The sequence below is a fragment of the Pleuronectes platessa genome, chromosome 9, assembly GCF_947347685.1.
Source record: "Pleuronectes platessa chromosome 9, fPlePla1.1, whole genome shotgun sequence".
NCBI classification, from domain to species: domain Eukaryota; kingdom Metazoa; phylum Chordata; class Actinopteri; order Pleuronectiformes; family Pleuronectidae; genus Pleuronectes; species Pleuronectes platessa.
In genome coordinates, this window is record NC_070634.1 from 25,154,098 (window position 1) to 25,167,397 (window position 13,300).

Genomic DNA, 13,300 nt, shown 5'->3' on the forward strand with positions numbered 1-13,300 from the left:
ACAAACACTGAACACACACACACTGGACACACACACAAACACAAACTGAAAACACACACACACACTGAAGACACACACACACTGAGCACACACACCTTTGTAGATTCTCCTCCAGCCACATAGCTGAGACCCAACAACACTAACAGAGTTCCAATGTAACGACAAACAGTTAACGGCTGCTCAGAGGAGCGGGGGGGGGGGGGGGGGGGGGGGGGGGGGGGGGGGGGTTTCAGCAGTTCAGCATCAGTTCAGTTCTCATGCAGCACGACCGTGGTGTTGACCGTTAGCTTCCTACGCTGTTGACTCCTGGTGAAGTTTAGTTCCTGATGCTGAAAGGTTTGGTTTTCTTGATGTTGAGCAGGGCGGGTTTAATCTTTGGCTTGTTGTCGGTCTTGTTCTCGCGGCCGGGGGCGGGGCACCGGTGACTGTAGATGTCTGGGTACTGCTTCTGGAACTAAGAGGAAACAAAACTCATGTTCAAGAGAATAAAATGAGGACTTTTCTGTGTCTGGATCGACTCTTCAAGGAGGTTTTTTTCTTTTACCTGCTTCAGTTTCTTGCGTCTGTCCTTCTCACTGATGTTTTGGTCGGTCAGCAGGATCTCCAGTAAATCCTCCATGGCCTTCCGGGACGACGCCTGCTTCTGCTGCTCGAACTCGGCTCCGCTGATCTGACGGCAGAACGCGAACACAGGCACCGGGATGCTGACCACATCGCTGCTGTCCACATTAAAGCCAGTGTCGATGGGGACCTGGGGTCAGTGAAAAGCATCAGCATCATCATCATCATCATCATCATCATCATCATCATGTAGGCCTGTGTTGATTTACTGGAAATTCAGATGCAGCAGATGAAGTCTGTGATGGCAGATTTTATATTTAGTTATGTTTCATGCAAGGAATGACAGTTATAGATGGGAATGTTATTCTGATATGTATTTCTGTGTGTTTAAGACTGAAAACATGTGGGGTCAGCTTGGCAGACTCAGATGTGGATTCGTTTGTGCCTCTGATGAAACAAAAGGTCTTAACAGCAGGGTCCATCCTACTGTCTGCGATAGAGTGCATAGGTGTTACAGTCAGAGACAGGGGTCTCTGGGAAAACAGGTTTTAACACTTGGAGTCTAAGCAGATGCCTGATGTTGATGTGTAGTGAGACCTTCGAAGGGGTCCTTCATTCAGATTGGAGGTGACCAAATCTAAGCCTGAAGACAACACGCAGAGAACTGATTGGATAAACATTCTACCTCTGTGAAAGGAGGGACTTATTTAGTATAAATCAAATGTGATTCCATTGTTCTGTGCCATTGACCCCAGTCTGACTAAGTGACAGGGTGCTCTGGTCCCTAGCTGCAGCTAGGTAGAATTGTATGAACCAGAATTGATAATTGTCTTTGGTGTGAAATGTAATAAAATGTTCCATTACATTTGGCGATTGTCGGCAGAGGCCATCATATAGTGAACTCTGGCTCTTGGAGCTGACGGTAAGTAACTGCATCGGGGCAGTACGTCTCGGACTAAACCTTCATTTTACAGAGGGCCTGATGTCCTGAGAGCGAGGAGTACTCACTAAGATGACCGAAAGAACCGAGGGGGATTGGCAAGCAATTTCGTTCTGGTGAGTAAAATTCTGATTTCGAAAAATAAACTAGGTTTATAAGGGTTAAGAGATTCACTCATTTGTCAAAGTGAGGAGCAGACGTGCTTACATAGCAAGGTTTTGGAAACCGGTGTAGAATCCAAGAAGCTTCAGGGTTTGGAACCAATAAAAGTTAACTGGGTTTAACAAAGTCAGGGTTTAGAACCACTGCAAAAAAAAACAAAAGAACAAGTAAACTGGGTTTAACAAAGTCAGGGTTTAGAACCACTGCAAAAAAAAACAAAGCTCAACTGAGTCAAACGAAATAGATATAGATATATGGAGTGTTTATTAATTTAAACACAACTTTAAGATTGAGCTCTGACGTCGAGTTTCATGATAATTATAACTATTTTCATAAAATAGTAATAGCATTCTCAAGTATTTAGTACCTGGAGGCGTATAACTGGAGAGAAGTGTGTGTGTAGAGATTTGAATGATATTTCTCTAAAGGTATTAGGATGCACTAAGGGTATTTTTTCTCATTGTCTCTTACGGGAGTGTTTTTTTTAGATTGGTTGAAGGTATAAGGTTACTATAAACGTTACACAAGTGTTGCTGGTTTGATTACGAGTGTCTGTACAAGTAACCTGTAAGATTTGATGAGACCAGTCTGAGAATTTACAGCTGACAAAGAAAAAGAGAGGAGTGAGAGGAGTTCTTGAAATTCTCAACACTGGAGCAAGGTGAGTATATTTTTAAGTATATTTGGGATATAAGTAGGCTTTTTAAAGAATAATAACAGAAGGAAAAAGGAAATAGCCTAAAACAAACTGGTAAAGTGCTGTGAGGAAACAGGGCTGACTTGGACAAAAGCGTTGCCTGTTGTTTTAATGTACATGAGATCCAGGGTGAGAAGTAAAAATGGTTTGAGTCCATATGAGATTCTCTTTGCGCGTCCAATGGAGACAGTAATCGGTCCTGTTAAAAGGCAGCATCCTCAGACCAGTCAATGTGAAGATGAAATGTTGCGATATTGTGTAAATCTTTCCTCTGTTCTCTTTGATATCCACAGACAGTTGTAGAGGAGAAGGTGAGCATGCCTTCAGTTTCCACCATTTTACATGTGAAAGATGTGCAAATTTTTCAGAGACGCTGAAAATGGCACAAATAACAGCTTGGAGATGCCAAGCCCGTGGAAGAGGGAGACAAAGAGGACGAGGACGAGGAAGAATTGAAGATTGTTTCAAATGTGGGAAGAATGGACACTGGGCGAGAGAATGCCCAGAGAATCGTCACAAATAGTGCGACTAACCAGCATTTGAGCTGGGGACAACAAGTCTTCATCAGGAACAGACTATGAGATGAGATGGAGAGGTTCAACAAAAACTTCATCTAAGATAAACCAAGGGAGGCAAAGCTTCAAACATGTCTCAGAGCTATGGTAGCTGCTGAGAGAACTGTTATATGTGATGTGTGATATGTGATACTTTGAAATAAGACTTTACTAGTGTCATATGCTGTAACAATGATATTGCTTGAGAAAAAATGATCACTTTTCAACAGCTAGGTGGTTCAGCTAGGATACAGTATTGTTTTTTAGATGATAGACATTACTATTACAGATAGAAAGTGTTTAACTAGGAAACTCTTAGCTACATCAGTAGAAGAGGTTTTAGACTAAACTAAAGCTTTTCTCCTGAATTAGGATTTAAATGGTAATCAAGCTGATAAATGTAAACGTGAAGTGTTTTGTGACTGTTTCAGCTTCAAAGGTTTCAGCAGTGTGATAACAAAGTGGGTTACGACTGTGGGACACAGAGGAAATCAACCCCCTTCACATTATATGCATTGACCAAAGAGATGCAAATATGCTAGAGACGAGAGTGTCAAGATTTACACTGACAGCAGGTCTGCATGTGATCGGGGGGCTGAATAGACATTCATGAACTTAAATTTCACACCATTGTTTTTGTTTGACTGAAGTACTTGTGTTAAGCAAACAGTTTGCAGGCTGCAGAGAACAAGGAGCACGTTTGAAGATTTGAATATTGACATTTGATATGGCTTATAGAAGCTGTAAGCAAAGTTACATAGGAACTTAAATTTTTTTAGAATTTAGACTTAATACATTTAGGAATTAAGTAGTCTTGATTAACAAGAGTTTATTTGGTTGTTGATGAGTTTAAATGTGGGTCATAAAGATGATTTTGATAGTTTCATTTTGAATATGTTTCTTCATTAGGTTGGATTGACACAAGACTGGTGTCTAAGTGTCAAAAGGGAGGAGTTACATATGAAATGAAATTAGATATAGGTACATTGAGTGTACAGACAATACACACTTAATAATATTCACTAAAACTTTTTAACTTTTTAGAAGAGTTGTGTGATTTGAGTTACAAAATAAAAAGGTAAAACAATCTGGATTCCACAAGGTGAACATCCACCTCCAAATAAACAACTTGATCATTCATAAAGAGATTTGATAAAGATAAAAATTAAGTAAGTTAGGGAAATGAATAAATACTGTTTTATTTTCATTGAAATGTTTTCTATGCAAGCAGAAGTGTTCCCAACATCTAACAGGATTCTTCAGCAGTGAAGGAGTCACTGCTCGGGAGAACTTACCCATGATGGGAGAGTCTAAAAGGATGTCCACTGATAATTGTACCCAATTTGTAAGCGCAGCATTAAGGATGCTGGTGAGTATCGGGGTATCAACACAAGGCAAAATCGTGCCACATCCCGCCAGGGATGGTACAGGAGAGAGAGATGGCAGTAAAATTAAAACTTAACAGTACATTGAAAAACGAACCGATAGATATGTTGTGAACTTGTTCCCTGTACTCTTTAAAATCCACAGGCAGATGAAGGAGAATCTATTGGAAATCCATGGAAAGGGAGCTGCATGCGAAGGAACCAGGAGAATGGATTGTACTGAAGGACGTGAGGAGAAAAGATTGGAAGAGGACGTCGATGGAACGAGTGCAAGCCAAATGCCTCTCACCAGAGGGATGACAAGTGAAGGTCGCTGAGAGGGCAACCTGGAGACATGCGGGCCAACGCAGGAGGATTTCGATAGCCACGGGTGGATTCTAAAGGACGGATAGTGCTTTGTGCCAGTGTGTGAGCCTTCAATTGATGGGTGTTGCAATGTGAGGAAAACACATTGAAGAGGGTCACTGCTGTCACAACCGCACAGACAGGGGAACAACGACAGATGATTTGGACGACTGAGGAGCAGTTCAGGGAAAAATGGTTTCCCTACTACGGATGCTTTCATCATCGTCTTGCCACCAACATGTTAAATGTGTTACTTTGGCAGGAGGAATAATACAGATTCCTGAGCATCTAAGTAAGAGCAAATAGAGCTTATGTTTAACTTTCCTGATGAACTGATAGAGCCTGGAGAGCTTCATGGTAGGCGACCATGATGATAACAGACAAGATTCAACTCATTGTGTGCGAGATAAGCATTCCACAGTGTGGGAGTCTCCACAATGAATGGTTTGGAGAGCTTGTCCCATGGGGGGGCACTGTGAAGAGCACACACACAGATGAGCTGGCTCTAAGAGTTAGTTCAAGGACATTAGGAAATGAAACTCTGCATCTACAGGAAGCTCTGAAATAAGATGTTCGTCAGCTGAAGGAGGACTTCGACACATATGAAGTGTGGCACAGTGAACAATTCGATAATATGGTGCATATTGTTAAATGTAAGGTAAAATGATCTATTGTCCAGAGAGAGAGAACAAGGACATATTCCTGATGGGTGGGAATTAGGGGTCATGGTTTCTTTTGAATAATTGCTAAATATGTTATTGATTTGTTGAGACAGATTCTGATTTTTTTCAATTATGTACAGGTGTTACAAACTGTTATATTGTTTTTTTGTTAAGACTGTGGTTACTTCCTTAACCAAGTCTATGATTGGACAAAATGTTCGATTTCTTAAAACTCATGTATCCTGGACTCTTTCTAAATATAATGATAAGATGTTATGGAGATGTTTGAGACAATAGTCTCAAAAGGGAGGATTGTGATGGCAGATTTTATATTTAGTTATGTTTCATGCAAGGAATGACAGTTATAGATGGGAATGTTATTCTGATATGTATTTCTGTGTGTTTAAGACTGAAAACATGTGGGGTCAGCTTGGCAGACTCAGATGTGGATTCGTTTGTGCCTCTGATGAAACAAAAGGTCTTAACAGCAGGGTCCATCCTACTGTCTGCGATAGAGTGCATAGGTGTTACAGTCAGAGACAGGGGTCTCTGGGAAAACAGGTTTTAACACTTGGAGTCTAAGCAGATGCCTGATGTTGATGTGTAGTGAGACCTTCGAAGGGGTCCTTCATTCAGATTGGAGGTGACCAAATCTAAGCCTGAAGACAACACGCAGAGAACTGATTGGATAAACATTCTACCTCTGTGAAAGGAGGGACTTATTTAGTATAAATCAAATGTGATTCCATTGTTCTGTGCCATTGACCCCAGTCTGACTAAGTGACAGGGTGCTCTGGTCCCTAGCTGCAGCTAGGTAGAATTGTATGAACCAGAATTGATAATTGTCTTTGGTGTGAAATGTAATAAAATGTTCCATTACAAGTCAAACATTCTACTTTCATTCAGCTACTCCATCTTTTACTTGGGATGTGTTTCCAATTCATTAGAGTTGAAAATAAAGTTTTACCTGAACTGACGAATTGGTCCAAGATATGTTTCTGAATATTTCATAAAGGCCCAGTTAGATAAACCAACCTCAAATCAGACTGTGGTGTTTGTTGTGGTCTCTGATTACCATGCAAGTGTTGTGTTTGTTTATTATAGTGTCAGTATCTTTTGTCCATATGAAGGCAGGATGAGTTGATGAGTTGTACCTGGGCTGTGCGGAGGTACTGCACGTGGTCACTGATGGCGCCGAGCAGGTAGTCGGGGACAGACAGGATGCTCTGCTGATGGTCCATTAGAAACGAAACCAGTCTGGTGGCCAACAGCTCGTCCAAATCACACTCCTCAGCGCTGCCCAGCACACAGCCGGAAAACGTGTGAACCATCTGAGGCACAGAAAGACAGACGGAGGGAGAGGGAGAGACAGAGGGAGAGACAGAGGGAGAGACAGAGGGAGAGACAGAGGGACAGACAGAGGGAGAGAGAGAGAGGTGAGAGAGAGAGAAAGACAAACAGGGACAGACGGAGGGAGAGACAGAGGGAGAGACAGAGGGACAGACAGAGGGAGAGAGAGAGAGGTGAGAGAGAGAGAAAGACAAACAGGGACAGACGGAGGGAGAGACAGAGGGACAGACAGAGGGAGAGACAGAGGGACAGACAGAGGGAGAGACAGAGGGAGAGACAGAGGGACAGACAGAGGGAGAGAGAGAGAGGTGTGAGAGAGAGAAAGACAAACAGGGACAGACAGAGGGAGAGACAGAGAGAGAGACAGAGGGACAGACAGAGGGAGAGAGAGAGAGGTGAGAGAGAGAGAAAGACAAACAGGGACAGACAGAGGGAGAGACAGAGAGAGAGAGAGAGAGACAGGTAGTTAAAGACAAAGAGTCGGTTCAGCCACAAAGACACGATCCAGGAATAAGACGTCACTGATCTCCGGGAGGAAAATAAACATTACAAGAGAACAAACACACGCAGGGACATTGTCTCTTAGTCCAACAACGGTTTTAGTTCCTCACCAGTGTCCGGGTGCCGATGGCCGGGTGGAGGCGCGGCATGTCCACGTTCTGGCTGATGCGCGACGTCATCCTCATGAGGAGCTGCAACTTCCTGCGGGAGGTGGGGGGGAGGAGGAGGGTGCAGAGCTGCAGGGCCTCGATGGCCACGCGCTCACAGTGAGACTGGAGAAGGCCTAAACACACAGACAGACACACACACACACACACACACACACAGACAGACACACACAGTAATGATCACACAAGCAGGTTGAGCTCTACACTTTAAACTGTGATGAATCAAAAGGCAGCGGACTCACTCTTCTACATTCATCCATCACTGCTACACAACACTAACGATGGATGAATGTTTTGATGGATTAATGATGAGATTAACTATCTACAGCTACGAGGTAAATGATTCAGGTTGGATTTATAAACATTGTCTGTATTGTAATACATCATTTAAAGTTCTAGATAGATATTAACCATACTAAATATATTTTGGGAGTCATTTTGAAATAACTGAACACACACTTTCTAAAGAAAGCGTCATTCTTCCTTATTCCTTTATTCCCTCTGTGTTTCATTAAACTTCTGAAACATGAAACATTACAGGCGACCATCAAGTGAAATCAAGTCACATGTTCAACCTCTGATTTCCACCGGAGTTGACAGGTTCAACGTTAAACCTCAGTAAGTCCACGAGTGCTGGTTAGATGTTTAGTGGAGTTAGTGTGATTAGACATCGACAGACATGCAGACAGACAGGTAGAGGGGAGAGTGTCTTACTGTGCTCGGGTTTGGTTTGCGGGGGGAGGGAGCTGCTGGCGGGCACAGAGACAGGACGTTTGAACAGTGAAACAGGTCGAGGCGGCTTGGACACGTCCAGAGAGCTGAGGCAGCGCCGGACAGCAGCGGGGGCAGGAGGCATCCAGAGATTAGAGGTGCTGGAGGCGGGTCTGGGCCCACCGGGTCTGGGCCCTCCCGGTCCTGCAGTAGCATGAGCCTCTTGTGCTCGGGCCACAGCAATTGAAGAGAGGGAGGAGAAAGGATCGAAAGAACAGGAGGAAGGATGTAGGGAGGATGTGGAGGGATGAAAGGAGGATGAGGAGGGATGAAAGGAGGATGAGGAGGGATGAAAGGAGGATGAGGAAGGGCGTGAAGCTGCGGAGAAGTGCTGCAGGTCTGTAGGAGCGTTTACATTGAGGCAGCTGGCGGCTCGGCCCTGCCACTTGGTCTCCTTGTCCTCCTCCTCCCTGGTTTCTATCACAATATCTAGACAGCTGCCTACGCTGTGCGGCCGCAGGGGATTCAACCTCTGAGCGACTGACAGTCTGTTCCTCGCTCTAACTCCTGCAGCAGGTTCACGTGTGACAGGGGCGGCTTTGGTCACGTGTGTAGAGTCACTCGGGGGCGATGCGATGGCCGAGCTGTCACTGTGGCTCCTGCTGAGGCTGCAGGACGCCAGGCTTTCATTGGACAGGAACAGCTGCTGCCGGGCGAGAGGGGCGGAGTCACTGAGGATGGTTTCCAGCGAGCCGCTCCTGGTTTGAGGTCTCGTGGAAACGAATGTACTCAGGCTCGTGCAGCTGCCACCGAACTGAGGGTCCCCCGCGCCGCTGCCCTTTAGCGCCGCCATCCGCGACTGGAGCTTCCCGCCGAGCACGTCCGTCATGGGCGACTCGCCCTCGTCACACGTGCCCTGTCGGAGGAGTGACAGGAGGAGACACTCGGTGGAGCGAAACGATGCCTTGGCTGGAGGCGGGACTGAAGGCAGGTCGGACTTCTTGCGTTTCCCGCGTTGGTACGTAGGGGGTGCTGCGACGTACCCACAGAGCACTGAGAGCGGATGCAGGAGGATAAGCAGAAGAAGAGGAGGCCGAGCGGAGCAGGCAGGGTCAGTGCGAGCAGACAGTAAGGAGGAGGGAGAGAGTTTAGTTAGTTTAAACTTTCACTGCACATCAGCTGGTCACGGACAACACGTAACAGGCACACACCTAAACACATCAGTGCTAGGGGATGACAGCCACACCCTCTGTTAGGGGTCAAAGAGGCACCGTTAGAGGTCAAACAGGAAACCACGTGAAATGTCAGAATGTCACCGTTACTGACAGGATCCTGAAAACCGCGTCACGTTTCTGCATCATTTCCCTTCACCACGACACCAAGGACCTCCAGTGAGCAAGGTGGTTTTATACTGGTTAGGAGTAACAGGAAGTGGTCCACCTACCCAGGACGTTGATAAACAGTTCGTACAGCTCGTATGTGAGCAGCGGCTGCGGGAGGCTGTAGAAGTAATCGGACACTGTTTTGAAGACGTCCCTCTCGAAGCCGGGGTAGGACGGCTGTGCGCTGTCGTACTTTGGCCCTAGAAGAAAAGATGCTTCAAGTAAAAACATTTAAAAACACAATTTGTGATTTGTCCTGGGTAGTTTTGTCGTTACTCACAGTTGGCCAAGCTCTTCATGGCAGACAAGACCCAGTGTGGAAGGTCATCTGGAGAAGTAACGGACAGATTAGTTACAGTATATTGTCCTGTTTGTTTAAATCATGTGGTCACTGCAGGTATTACAGTAGAACACTGTTTTTTAAATGAACATTAAACAGGACTAGGAGAATTTAAATATGATCACTGTGGTCTGTGGTCATTTTTATGCTTGATTCTGACGTAAAACCTTTTTGAAGGAACGTACCGGTCTTGTCGTCCAGTGTGACGACTCCGTGCTTGTTGACTTTGGTCATATTGTGGATGATGTTGTGGGGGTTTATAGAACGCTGGTTTAAAACCTCCTCAAGAGACGCAAGTCCCAGAATCCTCTGCAGGCTGAACACAAACAATTGTTACACATCCTCTACTCGTGTGTTGTGTATGAGGTTTTGTTATCTTTGGTTGTGCTACGGGTTGAAATGTGAATTTGTGATTTCAATAAGCTCATAAAATAACATAGACGTGTATGAAACAAAAGGGCATTGGGCTCATTGTGTGAGTTTGTACTGGGTTAGGGTGATGTCTCTCCAGATGTCCTGCTCGTCCTCCAATGTCAGCTCTCGTCTGTGCAGCTGCTGGTCTGGATGATTCTCTTCCCCTGTCTGAAGAGCAGGATCCACATTTTCCTAGAGGATTAAAAAGAAACGACCCACAGTTAGTGGATACGTTCATTTTTTCACATTGAAAACTGCCACTCCAAACAGGCTTTTTTTCCTCAGTGTGTTTAATATATATATAAATACAATATTATGCATTAGTTCATCCACTCCAGCTCACTTGTGTCTCCTTCTCCTGCTTCTTTAAACTCCTGAACCTGAAGAAACCGTCCTTGTCCCTGAGTGAAGGTCTTTTCCTTAAGGAGCTGGAGGCTGGAGCCGGGCGGGGAATCGGCTTTAGAGGAGAGGTGGAGGGGAATCTGGGAAAAGAGGGGGGGAAATGGAAAGTGTCATTTTCTACTTAATGGACCATGATAAACGTCTCTGTCTCTTCTAAACCCACGTGCAGGAAATCCACTGTGCCTACCTGTACAGCGAGTTGCTGTCCTCCAGGTCCTCGGTGCCCCAGCGGCCCTTCACGTCCTCGATCACGTGGTTCTTCAGGAACTTCTTCAGGAGCTGCACCGTCTGCTGCCTGGTGACGTCTGGGCCAAAGTTGCTGTTGCTCCGGAGCAGCTGGTGCAGCCAGTCCACGGCGGCGGAGGCGGTGAAGCAGGAGGCGTGGTGCCGGAAGGTCTGCCGGTGCTTCTTGAGGGGCATGCCAGACCGAAAGAGGCGGGTGACTTCATTCCACTGAGAGACGACAGAGACAGAGTTTAGTGTAATGACATCATGTCCAACTGATCTGATGAGGTCACGCGATTCAGTTCAATCTGATGGTCCAGTCGTTTGAATGAATGCAGATTGGTTGAGATTAACGATCCTCTTTGATACAGAAACAAGGGAATGATGTCTTTGTTCTAAATCAAGATAAACAACAGAGAGCTTACATAATAAATTACTGGTCCTAAAACAGTCCAAACTCCAACTACACTGTATATATCAACTGTTTCTAGTTGTGGCCTCAAACTGAAACACTTTCAAAATAGAGTTGTTCTTTAGGGTAGAGAGTTTTCAGTATTCAACACAACCTCCCGTCTTAAACTTGAAACGGGGCTGAGGTTGTGGAAGGAATTCCTCGGAATGTTGACAAGCGACAATTTTTCAAAAGTGATTCAACATCAATTATAGATGAAAACATGCATGATTGATTTTAGATCTGAAGACGATGTCCTCAGATGTCACAAAACCAAACACCCACATTTTGTTTTCAAGCAGAATTTCTCTTTTGAGACTGAAATCTGTAGATGTTGGACTTTTTTAACACAATTTACACTTTAAAAAAAAACAATGAACAAACAAATAGCTTTTCTATCTGACTAATAGTTTACTTGAACTTATTGTTCAATGGTTCCGGTTAATAGAAATGTCAGATGTAAATTACCTCCTTTATACTTTATAAATGTGCACTTGTCATTGATCTGCTACCTTACATTTTACAGATTGAATGGATCAAATTAAATCCACAATAAAACATGTATTTAGCCACAAATCACATCTGACTCTTATCTTTCAGCCTTTTCAAAAGGTATTTTACAGTATCTGAGGGTTTATCACTACACAAAGTGGCCATTGACACAATGTTGATTCGGTTTTTAAATAATAAAACATCTCAGTTTGTCACAATGAGTTCAGTTTGTGACCGAATGTGTAAAAACAACAAGACTGGTCAAAACGGCCTAGATCCAAAAACAGGGTTGAAATGTCAGAAGCGCTTTTAATTTGAAAGTTTAACAAAAAGTCGTAAACAAACGAGCACAGCGACATGCGCCTGAGTTAATTTGACAGAAATAATAACAATTAAAAATACACAAGTTATTGTATTCCTGCAGAAGCCTCGCGATGAAGAGTGAGACGCGTTTAAAGGCGTTAAGGCTCCACACACATTCATTAGCCGTTAGCTAGCTGTGGCTCGAACTGGAAAAGCTATTATGGTTTTTGAAAACTCACCAGTTTGGTGGCTCGGTACGGTCCAGGGGTGATCACGTGAGAATTCATATTCTATCACAAGAGACGGAGATGAGGTTCAGACTTCACGCGAGGAGCGAACCGGAGAAAACGTCCATAACTCGGGAGAAGCTGCGGATCAGAGTCTGACACGAACCCGAGCTGGAGACTGAGTCCTGTTCAAAATCACGAGCCGCCAGATCCAAGCAGCTCATTGGACGAGGGGCGGGTCACATGGGCGGCCCGGAACGGAAGTGGGCTGGAGTGTTGAAAATAAATCCAGGCTCCATAAAAGTGTTTTTATTTATTTTTAAATTGAAAACACTAGTTACAGAGTACAAACCTTAAGTAAAATACAGTAAATAACTTAAGTATAATAAAATAGAGAACTGACTTGTCTTATTCAATGAGCAATAAATAAATCCAGTAAAGAAAAAAAGAGATTTATAAATATTAAGTAATATTTACATCTGTGAGTAAAGTGCTTACAAAATACAATCAGGTTTTTCATAAAAAAAAGCTTTAACTTTAACCAAACTTTTTTTTAAAGATAAACTGAAGGTAAAAAAGTTCCACAGTCTCAAGGTTCCTCTCACAGAAAGTTTTCATTTCAATGAAATCTTTTATGTAGGAAATCTGGGTTCCATAATCGTCATTCAAAATGTTTTGATGTTTTGGATAGGATTGGATAAGATAAGTAACGTTTCCTCGGGCACAGGAGATTGTTTTTGTTAAACAAGACTCTGTAGTATAACATATTTCCAGCTTCATCCATCAAAGGAAAGGTGGCTTTACCAGGACATGTTGATAAAATACCGTTTTAAACTTGCAAATCAAGTCTATTGGGAAATATATATGTTTTCTTTTAAATGGTTGCTGTGCTCCAGTTTCCCTGAAGGATGCATCTGGAGCTGCAGTGTCAGCAGCTGGCGACTGACTCCATTCACGGACACATTGAATGCACATTAGCACTTCTTAACTAGCAAAGGGTGTGAGTTGAGGGGGAGACAAAGGACAGTA

General features: G+C 44.0%; 1 protein-coding gene across 1 annotated transcript; it reads right to left on the reverse strand.

The window, feature by feature from the left end:
* Positions 1-204: 204 nt before the first annotated feature.
* depdc1a (DEP domain containing 1a) lies at positions 205-12,440 on the reverse strand. Its single transcript, XM_053431464.1, has 12 exons — positions 12,284-12,440; positions 10,761-11,026; positions 10,515-10,653; positions 10,245-10,363; positions 9,943-10,073; positions 9,698-9,745; positions 9,480-9,617; positions 8,039-9,088; positions 7,268-7,440; positions 6,461-6,637; positions 545-751; positions 205-454 (listed from the first exon to the last, which is right to left on the reverse strand). The coding sequence occupies exons 1-12, from the start codon at positions 12,329-12,331 to the stop codon at positions 317-319; spliced, it is 2,634 nt and encodes an 877-aa protein (XP_053287439.1). The 5' UTR covers positions 12,332-12,440; the 3' UTR covers positions 205-316.
* Positions 12,441-13,300: the final 860 nt, after the last annotated feature.